Source organism: Lynx rufus, unplaced genomic scaffold (assembly GCF_022079265.1).
Source record: "Lynx rufus isolate CCGP_SWC_20201006 ecotype Redwood Valley unplaced genomic scaffold, mLynRuf1.p SCAF_3, whole genome shotgun sequence".
NCBI lineage: Eukaryota > Metazoa > Chordata > Mammalia > Carnivora > Felidae > Lynx > Lynx rufus.
In genome coordinates, this window is record NW_025814845.1 from 188,758,890 (window position 1) to 188,774,033 (window position 15,144).

Here is a 15,144-nt window from a genome sequence, read left to right on the forward strand (position 1 = left end):
AGCTCGGTGGTGCCATGGAATGCACACTGTTCAGAGTGGTTCCAATCTCTGCTCCCCATCCCTCAGTTATGTTTCTTAGGGAAGAAAAGTAACCTCCTTGAGCCTCAGTGGCCTCATCTGTAATCCTAAAGGACTACTGTGTGGATCTGCAATAAGTACATAAAATATCTGGCCCTGTGTCTGGCATGGAACAGAGGCTGGTTTGTTAAAAAGTAGCCTCTTTGGTAGTTTTTTCTGTATCGCCTGCAGCATTTTCACATTTAGTTGGTGTCTTTCCTCTCTCCTCCAGTTACCAAGAAGCCAAGGCCAGAAAAATTTTGATATTCTGCCGTGGTTTGTAATAGCAGAGATATGCGGGTGCAGCAGTCCGAAGAAATGCAGTGTTAATCTGAGCTTGTGACCGGGCTATTAGCTGATAGCATGCGATCAAAAGGGGGTCTTGGGAAAAGGTCGTGGGACCATGCCTGGTCATACTGATATTCAACAGCTACTCATCTTCCAGCAGAACTTTGTTTTTTATTTCCTACTTGTCAGTCTCTACAACACAGTTTAAAGGGATTATGTTGATTTATTCATCTCAAGGATCTCACATGAACTATCACTTCTTTTTCCCGCTGGTACCATTTCATTAGATATTATAGTGGCCAAGCTAGATGCGGCACGTCCAACATGGCTTGCTTTTTTTTTTTGGCGAGCTTTACTTCAAAATGTATTGTCCTTTTCCTTTTTTGTTGTCCTGGGGAGAGTTTTTCAGTCAACAGTGTCCATGCACAAGCTTTTACCTTCTCTAGCTAAGTGTACATATCAAATAGAATTTGAAAAACATCTGAGCTGATACTCTTCCTTAGCTTTGAAGAAAGTCTTTTCCTTCGTAAGAGTGTCAGTGAAAACATTACTTCTTAAAACTCAAATCTAGTAACTCTCTTAGCTGGGGAAAATATAAACTACAACAGTGATGAATTTACCCGAAAGTTAACAAAGCGTAAGCGTTAGGGTTCTCTCGTACGGGTTCCTTCCAAGCCCAGCGAGGGCCCAGGCAACACATGATCTTACGTTTGTAAAACTCTGTCAAAGTAAACTATTTTGAGATTCTTTTTCTTAAACAGAATCCCCCAAATTGAATAAGCTTTGAGCCCAATAAACCGGGATCTGCCCTGATTATTGGTCAACCTAAACTTGCCCGAACGTCTACTGTGCTTTGAATTTTGTTCTGTTCAATAGGGCTTAGATTAAGTGAGCTGGTAACTGAAATTGAGAAGTATTTTTCTTACACAGAGCTGTGCGTTGTGGTATTTTTTTGTGACAAATTTTATTAACCAATTTGAAAATAGCTTTTCAGATGATCTTGCATAATATACTTTACAATATACTGCAGGATAATGGCTCATTTAAGTAGTTTTAATTCCTTCGATGTTCTGTGATACGGAGTTTCCTCTCTCATGATGAAATATTCTTAGAAAACAACGTCAGAGAGTCACATCAAAGTGCAAAAAGGACATTTGAAAATAGATAGTAACCTTTCAGCAAGATGCTTACCTATGTCTAAAATCTTTATTTCTTGGTGGAAGCAGATAAAAAAGGTGGGAAAAAAAAGCACAGTTAGAAAAAGTTTCTAAAAGATAATAATGAGTTGCATACTGAGATTTTAATCATTTGTATGGAAAATCCCCAACTTAAGCAGAAATAACACTGGAAATGAACTTTGTGGGCCAAGGCTTAGCAAATAATTTACAGAATAGGATGATTTTCATCATCACACTTAAATGAACAACGCAAAGCAACAATTTATTACTTTCACCCTTGGTGTTATAGCTAATGGGTTAACCCAACTCGTGAACTTGCTTATTGGAAAGTTACAGCCTTAGTTCATTTACTATTATGTTCTGATACTGCAGGGAAATATTTTCTCTCTTAAATTTCAACAGGTGTGAAATAAAAGGCTAACGACCTATACCATGAGGTTATTCTAAAGGGATTTGAAAATCATAGTTCCATCCTATCAGAGCATATAAAATTCCCTGGAATCAGTGAGACATTTTATATCTTGGGTGACTTTATAGTCTATGCTCTTTTATATGGCATAGTATGTATATATGTGCTTTTCCCAACTTTAACCAAGAATCTAACTTCTTTCTAAGGAGAATTTTAAACATGGGGAAGGTATACTTAAATAATACACTGGTACATCAGATTAAACACTTAAAAAAAAAATAAAGGCATGCTTAGCTTTGGTTAAAATCCCAAATGCAGGGGGTGCCTGGCTGGTTCGGTCAGTAGAGCATGCGACTCTTGATCTCAGGGCTGTAAGTTTGAGCCCCACATTGGGTGTAGAGATTACTTAGAAATAAAAATCTTAAAAAAAAAAAAAAACCAATTAAGGAAAGACATACCTGAGTTCCAAAACGCTTGTTACGTTTCCAGAAGGGAATATTCGGCGAACGTAGTTGAAATCCCCTACATACAGACTGCCATCGATCCCACAAGCTAACGCGACTGGAGCCAATAGCTTATTGCCATCGGCTTGACCGTTGCAGCTCGGGCATGAGATGCTGCGCCTGCGGCCGTTGCCCATGATGCTACTGACGACCGGAGGCTGTTGGGAGATAAACTGGTTCTCCCCATTTCCCTTGTACAGTATACCTAGAAGACATAAAATGCATTTTTCTTGAGATAAAAAGTACAAAGATGCAAAGTAACCACGCCCACTCTCGAGTTAACTGTACTTCAGTGCATTGTAGATACAGACTGGGAAAACTCTTCTTTAAAGTTCCAGAGGACAGAACAAAACAAGAACTCAGTCACTTCGTGTAAAATATTATGTGACAAAATACAAAGGATATATACAAAAATCGCGATCTGTTGCGAATTTAAGGAAGGGGCTGGTAAAAGAAACAAAGGATCAACTAGGAAAATGGAAAGCCCGAACTGTCAACATCGGTGCTTCTCAAATGTCGTTGCACACTGGAATGGACTGGGGAGCTAACAAAAAATACTGATGCTCAGATCTCATCTCGAGAGACTCCGATTTAACTGGTCTGGGGGGGCAGCCTTTTAAAAAACCCTCCAGACAATCCTAATGTGCAACCAAGTTTGGGAACCATGCTCTACACAATGTTCTTCAGGGAATACCAAGTTTGCCTAACTGCCGAATGATGTTAAAAAAATTATATATTAATCCAATAAAAACTGTGTGCCACAAATATGAATTTCTTCCGAGTTGATCACTGATTTTGAAAGAGTTAAACATACTTTATAGACAATAAAGTTAGAAAGCATATATTAGACCTCCTATATACTGCTACGCTACCAAAGAACATTCTTGGTTATTCTCTGATCTGACATGAGGATGCCCACACATTCAGTAATTCAAAATTCCAAACGTAACGAAACTATTACGGAGAGGCAATTTATTATTTAAAGAGAATTCTGCTTTAAGGCATGAAAGTGTCAACAATTTTAAGAAGACAAAACGCCAGTCTGCTCCATTATGGTCTTCAATGAAAATCTGAGACAAAATCCCGAATGAATATTAAACACTTTCATAGTTAGAAACTAGATTTGAGTTGAGATTCTTATCTTATTCCTTTACCATTATTATATATAGATCAGATCAATGGTTTCATTTTGGTCTGATGTATACTGGACGGTCAGCTGTTATCACTCCATACATATTTCATGATGCTTCTCAGTGTGTTATTATCTGTATAAACCACCTGCTATTTTGACTTTGGAAGTTGTACATATTATATATTTATTGAACGTTCTCTATTTCAAAGCGGTTCTTCAAGCCAACGCTTATACTTTTTAGCAGATACACTGTTAAAAGAATCAATCCCCAGAAAGAACAAACAGGAAACACGAGAAAGTGTTTTTTCCTCCCACTCTGGGATAATTTTAAAGTGGAGAAGAGATCAGAATCATTATGTTCCTCTTAGAGCTCAGCACGCTTTTAGGTGGGTTCTATGATTACTTTTTGAATGCTCTGCTATTTGAGTGATGTAATAATCACAGAACAGTTACATAGAGAAATCAGGAAAGATAAAACAGGTTTATTCAAATTTAAGAAAAATAATCTAAATAAGGCTGGATCATAATAACATATGAAAAGCCTTTTGCCTTAAATATTCAAAGAAGACATTAGTGATACCTAAGATCCTTCTTTCTGTGATTACGTTATTTGACAATTAGGGAACTACCATTTCCTGTACGAGCCACGTCTGTAATTTTCATCCAAAGAATCCCACCAGTCAGCCTACTTCTCTGCTGAGCCTGATTTATTCAGTCATTACTTTAAACGACTGGTCCTTCATGATTCTCCTCTATTATGACAGAACAAAAACACGAACATTAGAATATTTACTTTCAAGTTCCAGGTCTGCACAAACACCTGTCACTGTCTCCATTTTTGCCTTCTCTTCTTCTTTAAAATGTGTTCATAGCTCATCCACCTTGTCGTGATTACAAATCACTTTGTTTATTCAATGAGACACATGTCACTTTGAAAAGCCCCTACTTGTCAAACTGTTCTTGGATGAAATGTGAAATCACAATCGGTTTACCCCGGGAATTAGGTTAACACACATTTAAAAACAACATATGGTGTATACTTTATAGCAGTTTTTGGAGGACAGAATTTTGGGTAGCCCAGTTTTTACATCGGAACTGATATTTTAATAAAAGCGAACCATATATTATGCCGGTAGAGAAAGTGTGTGTGTGGATTTTTATTATATATACATATACAGAATATCTACAACTTTCTCAGCTCTACCTGAGTACTGTACTCAGTGTTGGATTACACTGTTATGGGAAGGCCTTTCCTGGAGCTCTTTGCTACTGGTTCACAATTTCTTAGTGAAATCCTGGGGCTAGCTGGTGGTGAACCGTACCTTACATTCTCACGATAACTAAAACGTTTCTAGAGAGGCTCCCCCCATTTTGTTTATAAAGAAACTTCTGGAGGAATCCAGCAACCGGTCACACTCCGTGAAATACGATTTCCCCGACTTTAATCAAGAGCAACCACGAGCACATTCGGCACAGCCTGAAATACCACTGGTCCAGGCACCGCCGATGATTAGAGGGAACATACGGAGCGGCCTTCTTGGTCGGGAGTCTCGCTTTCCCCACGCGTGTGCCACACGTGGCACTCGCCGTCAGCTCTGCTCCCCAAGAACCTTCCGGGGTGCTCACTGAGAGGCAAGCTGACGTCCAGGGCAAAGCTGGAATGGGGACAGAGCTCGGCACTGTGGGTGCTGAGTAGGAAAGGCGTGGAGGGTCTTCCCGGTGTGGTTTTCCTCTTACTATTGGTTTGCTCAGTACTATATTCTTCCAGAGGTAAGGCACCGGGGTTCTCAAGGCCTGGCTTAGAAACTACTTTGGATTTAGTACATTCGGAAGCTGAAAATGCACCCTCGCCGGCTCCAACAACAATTTTTTTTTTAAATAAAAAGAACAAGTATCAAAGTAACGTTAATCTGAAAAAGTGACCATTAATCATAAACACGTAGTTGTATTACATGCTCCGTTCAAAATTCTGAACCCTCCAAAAACCTCTGCAAAGTCAAAGCTCGATGATTTTTCCAAGACTGTGGCATCTCCTTCTCTGGCTATTTGCAAAGGGAGAGTAGAGAGTTATTAGAATGATGTGGTTTAGGACAGGTGGCTACGGTAAGTTGCACGAAGGCTCCGCTTTTCTAGAAAAGTGCCCATAAATTATCTGAGATTGTAGCTGGCGTGTGGGCAAAATGTTAGACACACAGCGAGGACAACAGAAATTGCTTAATATCAATGATATTCTTTATGAGACTATGCTGGTCAAATTTTGTCAAGTAACTGGTCTTTTGGTTTGTGATATCTGATACATGGTTTTCCAGGGCATATTCACCTATAGTGTAAGGCCTACTATAAGGAATACTCTTTTCTCAAATTATTCATGTATTTTTTCCCTCATATTTACAAAGTTAAATAAGAGTATAGGAACCCAGTTTGAGCAAGAGAACAATTTTTTTTCTCACATACAATTTAAGAACTGAAAATAAAAATCGACATACTCAGACTACTTAAGGATTAAGATCTGTTAGAAACGTTTTGGTGGGGCGCCTGGGTGGCTCAGTCAGTGAAGTCTGACTTGAGCTCAGGTCATGATCTCATGGTTCGTGAGTTCAAACCCCGTGTTGGCCCTGTGCTGACAGCTCACAGACTGGAGCCTGCTTCGGATTTCGTGTCTTCCTCTCTCTTTGCCCCTCTCCCGGCTCACACTCTGTTTCTCTCTCTCCCAAAAAACAAACATTAAAAAAATTACCAAAAAAGAGAAATATTTTGGGAAAGTACATGGATTTTTATTTTTTCTTTACTTTTAAAAAAGTCCCCTCCCACTCCTTTTTTGGTAAACCTTCCTAAAGCACTGTGGATCAACTCATGGACTGACTATAGATATAGACACTCCTAGAGAATCTGTGGTAGGGACGACCACATAGAGTACTTTCAGTGCAGCATTAAAGTCATTTATAATCAAATGGGAAAACTATTTTGGTGATGAATATACGAACGTTTCAAAGTCCACAAGAAGAATGTTAGGTAGTTCCCACTTCAGACTTCTATGGTCTTGGAAACATATTTAAAAAAAAAAAAATTTTTTTTTAACGTTTATTTATTTTTGGGACAGAGAGAGACAGAGCATGAACAGGGGAGGGGCAGAGAGAGAGGGAGACACAGAATCGGAAGTAGGCTCCAGGCTCTGAGCCATCAGCCCAGAGCCCGATGCGGGGCTTGAACTCACGAACCGTGAGATCGTGACCTGAGCCGAAGTCGGACGCTCAACCGACTGAGCCACCCAGGCGCCCCGGAAACATATTTTTTCTCCTACTTCTAATCCTACAGCATGCATGGGATGAAATGTTGCCACAATCTAATCCATCCGAAGGAAAGCAAATCAACTGAGAACAAGATCTTACCATTCTGAACGTCCAACACATGATGTTTATCTAATGTCCAACCACCCATGTTGGAAGCGTCTAATTCATAGCCTTGTAAAATGGCGGTCCTCTTTTCCCACAGAGTCAAGTCCAGACATGACTCGTATTCATATCCAACTGAAACTGGAATCAAGACAAATCACAGTTCATCTTAGCTACAGGCAGAGACGCAATGTACTGTTTTTGATAAAACGCCTTTCTTCGTAGTCGTGTTCTAATACTATATTTCTACTCATTTATGAGTAGCGTTTATTTCTATGTGAGAGGCTTTGGCCACATAGCAGGTATTTTTCTAAAAAAAAAAGCGATCTTCAAGTATTATTTTTCTATCGACTTGATAGGAAATTAGTATTTTTTTTTCCCCCTCACACCACTTTTTCACAAGGGGTCCACAGCACAAAATGAAGACCAGACTGGGCACCTGGTTAAGTAATCAGATCAGACAAATCAGCCCCAGGTGGTGATCAGATGATAACAGCTTAAAAATTACATTTTCCATCTGAATAATTATAGCGGTGTAGTTTCCAAGAGTATTCAGTTGTGGAAGATATTTACAATAAGTAAGGTTCAATATAGCAAAAAAGATAGTCTGATTATGGCATCATATTCACGTTACTATCAGAAATGAACAATAACACCAGCAGTAGATTAATGTGAACAAATCACAAATGAGAAGATTCAGAGTCACAATGGAACATGGGTTTTAAATTTTAGAACAAAGCAGAGGGAGAAGTGGTAATTATCTGATCGAACGAATTCAAGCCCAAGGTATATATTAATTCCAGAATAAGAATACTCTCAGGTAAAAACTGGTAGAACAAAAAGCATTCATCGGTTGTTGCTGTTCTTGGGTTGAGTGTGAAGCTATACCATACATACATTTCTTCACATCAATCTTTGCTCACACTGTCCCATCATTCAGTGAAACAACTGCTTTACCCGATGTTTTATTTATTATTATTATTTTTTTCAATATATGAAGTTTATTGTCAAATTGGTTTCCATACAACACCCAGTGCTCATCCCAAAAGGTGCCCTCCTCAATACCCATCACCCACCCTCCCCCCCTCCCACCCCCCATCAACCCTCAGTTTGTTCTCAGTTTTTAAGAGTCTCTTATGCTTTGGCTCTCTTCCACTCTAACCTCTTTTTACCCGATGTTTTAAGAATGTCATTGCACTGAATTGACTCCTTCTAGTCAAAAGATCTGAGATAGTTTCTGAACACAAATATTGTCTATATCCTCTCAAATACCCTTGTGAGCTGAAACCACCCTAATTGTCAGATACGGAAAACATCAAAAAGGATAAGGAAAGCTATGGAGACAAAGTGTAAGGAAAAAAAAAATGAGAAAAGGAAGGAGAACAGTAAGGAAGGAGAGCATGGGAGAAAAGGATGGGACACCGTGGATTGTCATTCAGAACATTTTCTTTTTTTTAATTTTTTTTAACGTTTATTTATTTTTGAGACAGAGAGAGACAGAGCATGAACGGGGGAGGGTCAGAGAGAGGGAGACACAGAATCGGAAACAGGCTCCAGGCTCTGAGCCGTCAGCACAGAGCCCAACGCAGGGCTTGAACTCACAGACCGTGAGATCATGACCTGAGCCGAAGTCGGCCGCTCAACTGACTGAGCCGCCCAGGCGCCCCTCATAACATTTTCTAATGTATAATTTCAGCCAGAAAAAAGGGATGCTGTCTCATCATATGGAAATACACTCCCTTTTCCCATGGTAGGTCTCAACCAACCAGCTTAGAACTCCCCACGGTCAATCTTACTGCCTTCCCATATGTTTATCCATGATTTTCGTGGGTGATTTGTTAGTTCTGACTTCAAGATAATATCATATTAGTTCTGAATTTAAGATAATTTTTTTTTGGCTGAAAATATATTGATAAGGAACTTACCAACAGCTTCAGATAGACCATAGACCTTTTGATTATACGCATCTGTTTTATCCCATATAAAAGTATAGGCCAAGTTTGGTGAGGCAGGAAACCACTTCTGAAAGAGTCTTCCGACGACAGCCACCATAAGGTGAACCTTCATTAAATTAAATGGTATAATAGACTGGGTCATGGTGATCTTGAGAACTGACTTATAGCCTGCAGCTCTGGAACTCAAGTAGGAAAGTTTCAGATCTGTTCCTGGAATTGTAGTTTCTTCATGGAGTACCTAGGTATGAAAAAAGCGGAAGCTTAAAACTGTGATCGTGGATAACTATTAGGTAAAAGAGATTCCACAGGGGCGCCTGGGTGGCTCAGTCGGTTGGGCGTCCGACTTCGGCTCAGGTCATGATCTCGCCGTCTTGTGAGTTCGAGCCCCGTGTCGGGCTCTGTGCTGACAGCTCAGAGCCTGGAGCCTGTTTCGGATTCTGTGTCTCCCTCTCTCTCTGACCCTCCCGCATTCATGCTCTGTCTCTCTCTGTCTCAAAAATAAATAACTGTTAAAAAAAAAAATAAAAAAAAAAAAGAGATTCCACAGAATTGAGACGAACAACTAAAATAAGACATCAAAGAGTCGCTCTTCACAAATACACATTTGAGCTGTGACTTCATTCAATAATTACAAATAACTCTGCCGCCAGCCCAATTTCTCTCCTTCTAAAAGCTTCTTCTCATTTATTTTGAGTTAATCATACCTCAGGTGCTATTCCTCACACGGAAGTCACTGTAACTGCTCCATCGGGCTGACATGCACTGACTTGTTGGCCTATAGTCACAGCCGATTCTCACTAACCCATCTTTCACCCCCATCACCCTGGAGAATTAGAGCAGACATTTGTAAGATGGCTGGCTTAGCGCAGGGATGTGGTCTAGGCCAAAGATCTGGCCTACGCCAGCTGGCTCATTTAGGGATGCAACCTGGGCCTGTAGCCTCAGCAGCTGACTGGTCACAGCCTAGAAAGACAGGAGTGAGAACAAAACAAGACCAATTCGTTTGGGTTAAATTGTAGCAAATTCCACATCCATGTGGAAAGGTAACAGAACGATAGCAAGTCCTTATAATTAAACACTGAGTGAGGACTCACCACTGACTTTTGATAGGATGGTGGATGGACTAGTATTTCGGAGCTGCATGAATTTCTCCCTAGAGAACAACTAATGCGTTACTGAACGCACAGGCAAGACACTCAACGTATCCTTTTCGAGTTGAAGCTGGACTGTAAAAAGTTAAAATAACCACCTGCCTACGAATGATCTCCTTTACAAACTGGTAAAAATCACATTCTTAACCCTCCAGCCTAACCCATCGATGTGACTGGCTCCATGAATGCTAACAAAGGCATACCGACATAGGCCAAAACATTAATTGTTTTGAAAATATATTTTACGTCGTGTGTAAAATCTTTCCAGAGGGTTCAGATGCTAATTAGGAAGCACCGATTAGGTTGGTTACTAATGATCACTCTTCCCAGGTTTACCACAAGACACATATTGCAAAGTGCACAAGGCCATTTATGCTCAAGGATCCGCACCAGGAAGTCAACACTTTCTCTCCTAAGAATTAAGTTAACACTTGCAAAGCTTTCCTCATATTGTCCTATCAAGCTTCTTTGTTCAGACAGGAAGGACTATCTGATTGTGTTAGAAAAATCTCAGAATGGCGATCCAGCGGTCAGTGGCATTTAGCTCCTCTCGTGTGGAGCAGCTAGGATTGATGCTTAGCTGTCACCTCTGAGTTTTAATGGCTTAAGTGGAACCCACGACAGTGAGGTTGTGGTGGTCAGTTTCAGTATAAGCAAGCAGCACAAAAGAGTGGGCTAAGCAAACTTCCATGCTGGCCCGTGAGCCAGTGTTGGCATGAAGACAGATGTGAGGCAATTTAGTGGATCAAGAAGGCATCGCTACGCTCTCACAGATATTGTTCCTATTTATTACAAGTGGGGTTTTCCTTCCCAACTACGCCAACGGATTCCGGCCACGGACTGTCTCGGGCAAAATAGTTTACGGACATACAGAAACTTTCCAGAGCTTTGTTAGACTCAGGGAGACCATTACGTTTAAGATCGACAGCATTGTTGTGTGGCTGTAGGCTACAGGATGTATAATGGAAATAGAACTCATTGTTCTTCTATCTTTGGGGTGAAATACCAATGGGTGAGCTTGAAAAATAGATTCTGTGACTCTTGAATGGCTCTGAAAATGTAAGTGATCGAACCCTAAGGCATATAATTTGTTTCCTCTTATTTCCAAAATAATTTCTCATAAATCTGGTAGGTTTTCTATACGTAAGGCAGTCCTTTCCTTAATTAATATATATTTCCTGTGGTCTTCTAGAGGCTGCGTCTCTAATTCAAGATATCATGTGTTATTCTTATCTTAATAATTGATTACTATCTTTGTCATCATTAACCTACTTCCATGGAACAAATATCTGTAATTTGATTCATTAAAACATGTGTTTCTCCTATGTAATTGAACTTGACCATGTTATTTTGCATTAGAGGGAAAAGTAAATCTAGCCAGAGTGGAAAAAATAAACCATTAAGCCTATTTTTTTTTTTTTTACCAGCTGTCTGATCTGTAAGCCTCATTCTTCACCCCATTACATATTCAGTTAGAAAGCGCAATAAAATGGAAAAAACGGAGTAAAATTACAAACACAAAGGCTTACTTTCTCTAATTTTGTTATTGTTATTATTTTGTTTGATAATAAATTAATGAGTATTTTATAATAAATAAATAAAATTATTTATCCAGTCAAAAAAAAAAAGAAAAGAAATACATCCTGTCACTTCTACCTTCCAAATCTCAGTCTCATCTGCTTCCTCTTCTCTAGTGCCATTGTGCATGTTGGGCACCTCTCCGTCTCAGTGCTGGACGTGCATGGAAATACAGCGAACACTAGTCAGTTCACCGATTCGTCTGTTTCCTTCTAGCAATTACACGTTTTGTCACTTGAGTTAGCGTTAGAGAAATCTGGAAAAATGCCATGGGCTCCCCGGTTCCATATTGCCTAAAGAATTCAAGGTCTCCACTGTATGATAACCTGGCCTCAGGCTTTCCCTTTATATGCCCTACATTTAAATGGTCCATCAGCTCTAATATGACATTATTTGGTTTTATCACCATGTGGTTGCTTACACATTTTCTTCCATCTGGAATATCCTTTCCCTCTTTTGAAGGTCAACCTCCTCAGTGATGCTTTTTTTTGGCTTCTTTAGGAATGGACCCCTCTTGAACTTTTAGAGTTCTTCTTTTAAATCTCGATCACACTTTAGAGTGGCAAGAGCCATGCCTTACTAATCTTTTTATCCTAGTAGAGTACCAGGTACACATTAGACTCTCAGTAAATTTCTACCAAATGTTGGTTGACTGTTTGATGGAATGGGGAAAAGAACCCTTCATGTATTCTTGCAACTGTTGACTACCTGCAACCCATTTCAGTGACTCGGTTTGCTGAAAGTCTGCCCCCTATAGACAGACAGACAGACACTGCTTCAAGGTTAAATCTATTTAAGGCCTGGCAAGGAGCTCAGCCTGACTACACGATGACCCCTGGGAGGAAACACTACAGTGCATAAGGCTACAGTGAATTTCTAATAAAAGCTTCAGCCCAAAGTCGGCCTGGTTACGCAGCATATCATCCAGGGGTCTCTTCTGCATCACAGTTGCCTGTGAGAGTTCTCCTTACCTGTTATCCTGGACCTTCTCGGCTCGTCTCCTCTGCTCTCTACCTGTACTCCCTCCCTGGGGGTTCTTTCTCATCCTATGCTTTATGTTCATCCGTAACACTGATGACCCCCAGGTTTAATATCTTTCCTTCCAACCTCTCCCCTGGACTCTGCTCGTACATGTCCCCTCCTTACACCTTCCACCCTAAGCACCTTTGTTCAAGCCACCATCATTTCTCGTACTTACTGAGACTGTCTCCCACCTGGTCTCCTTATTTGAACCTTTCCCCAATATAAAATATTCTTAGTGTAGCAATTACAGTGATCCTTTTTTTATTTTTTTTAATTTTTTTTTTATTTAAAAAAAATTTTTTTTTAATGTTTTTTTATTTATTTTTGAGACAGAGAGAGACAGAGCATGAACGGGGGAGGGGCAGAGAGAGAGGGAGACACAGAATCGGAAGCAGGCTCCAGGCTCTGAGCCATCAGCCCAGAGCCCGACGTGGGGCTCGAACTCACGGACCGTGAGATCGTGACCTGAGCCGAAGTCGGACTCTTAATCGACTGAGCCACCCAGGCGCCCCTACAGTGATCCTTTTAAGAAGGAAATCAGCAACTGTTACTGCTCTACTCTAAAGCTTCCAACAGCTTCCAATGACTCAAAGTACACACACGGTCCTTAACCGTGCCATCATCTTCAGTGACTCCGGGTTTGGGCGTCACTCCTTCACTCAAGCCCTACCCGCTGGCCTCTTTGCCGTTCTGTGAATAGGCCAAGCATGCTCTTCCCCCGGAGCTTCTGACCTTGCTCCTTACGCTGTCTGGAAGACCCTTCTATCTACTCTTTCACTTTCTTAAAGTTTCTGCTGAAATATCAACTTATCAAAGAGATCCTCCCGGACCACCCTTCGTAAAATGGCACCCCGATCCGTTTTACCCTGTTTTACCTTTGAAAAATGAGTCTTATTCATAACCTGACATACATTTGTCTGTTTGTTGTCTCTCCCCCCTTTTAGCTGGCAAGCTCCCTGAGGGCAGGCATTCATCTGATTGGCTTACTGCTTCATTCCATTCTAACACCGCCTGGTGCAGAATGTTCAGAGTGTTTAATAAACACTCGAAGAATGAATGTGACAAAGCAGCTATGTGCTGCTGTTACTTTACAGACCACATATTTTTACTTGGCTATTTATGAATAAATTCCATTATTACTGTACCTAATGTCCTATCTTTAAAACCTCAAAATTATTTCCTTTTAAAAAGCATTTATTTATTTACTTTTGAGAGAGAGAGAGAGAGAGACAGAGAGAGAGTCAGTCTATAAGGGAGGGGCAGAGAGAGAGGGAGACCCAGAATCCGAAGCAGGCTCCAGGCTCCGAGCTGTCAGCACAGAGCCCGACGCGGGGCTCAGACGCACGAACCATGAGATCATGACCCGAGCCAAAGTCGGATGCTCAACCGACTGAGCCGCCCAGGCGCCCCTCAAAATTATTTTTAACTGAAAACAAATAGGAAGGAAAAAATCTCCAGATATTTCAGTAGATAAAAGGAATAGTGACAGTATGGCTATTTTTTTAAAAGTTAGTTTTCTTTTTTTCCTGAGGAGAATAGGCTTTGCTATAAATTATTAGAACTTAAGACCTAATATCAAGCTTTTTAGGTAAAAATATCTTGCGACAATTAATAAATATTTGCTGCTAAAAATCAAAAAGTCATCTCTTCTGAAACATTTTTTACTTACAATTATAATAAAACATTAAGTTACTGAGAATAATGACCATAATTAATTGTTACCGTGTCTACCAGGAGGTCAGGAACATACAGGTACCAAAAGCTTTTTCCAGTGAGTGCATGAGCAAAGACGTTATCAGCTAGTTGAGTTTAAGCTGTTTTTCTATTTGGCTACAACCAGTAAATATATACACATATAGTATAGCCTGAACAAAAAACTATTTTGAATAGATCTTTAAGAAATAACTAGATATCCTACTACAGTGTTATATATTCTAACACACACACACACACACACACACACACACCCCACATTCTATGTTTCATTCTACAGAATATTTAGGATAGTGCTGGAATTCTGCAACCCTTTTTAAAGATTCTTGGGACACTGCACGATCTGAAAAACGGTTTCCTTAAAAAGGACTGCCTGCTAGAATATTCTACCTGTGTTTCGGGAATAATAGGGCTGTCTTCAGGAGATGATCTGAAAAAGGTGGATAAAGGAGAGGACACGATGATAGGATTTGGCCTCACAAATCCACTCAGATCACAGCTGGGAATGTCATTCTCTTCCTTCTTCATGACTAGGGTATCCATCACATAAAAGACATTCCACGGAATCCACACCGTATGATACTGAGTGAGGAATGGGGATCGTTCAAATACCAAAGTCAGGGAAGCCCCTCCATTTGCCACCAGGTCAAACCTAAGAAAAAACAAGATTGCTCAGTGAATTATCTGGATCCCATACAGCTTCCAACAACACTCAACTGCATCAATAAATATGCTTTATAAAGATAGCCGATTTCCCCCCAACTT

The 15,144-nt window shown here is 40.3% G+C and overlaps 1 protein-coding gene across 1 annotated transcript in view; it reads right to left on the reverse strand.

The window, feature by feature from the left end:
• Positions 1 to 15,144, reverse strand: part of TENM3 (teneurin transmembrane protein 3) — a 451,795-nt gene that overhangs the window by 47,601 nt on the left and 389,050 nt on the right. The window contains exons 15-18 of the mRNA XM_047091479.1: positions 14,770 to 15,031; positions 8,885 to 9,152; positions 6,957 to 7,100; positions 2,391 to 2,640 (exon numbers count right to left, since the gene is read on the reverse strand). Of these exons, the coding sequence (XP_046947435.1) occupies positions 2,391 to 2,640; positions 6,957 to 7,100; positions 8,885 to 9,152; positions 14,770 to 15,031 (924 nt within the window). The remainder of the gene's footprint in view (positions 1 to 2,390; positions 2,641 to 6,956; positions 7,101 to 8,884; positions 9,153 to 14,769; positions 15,032 to 15,144) is intronic.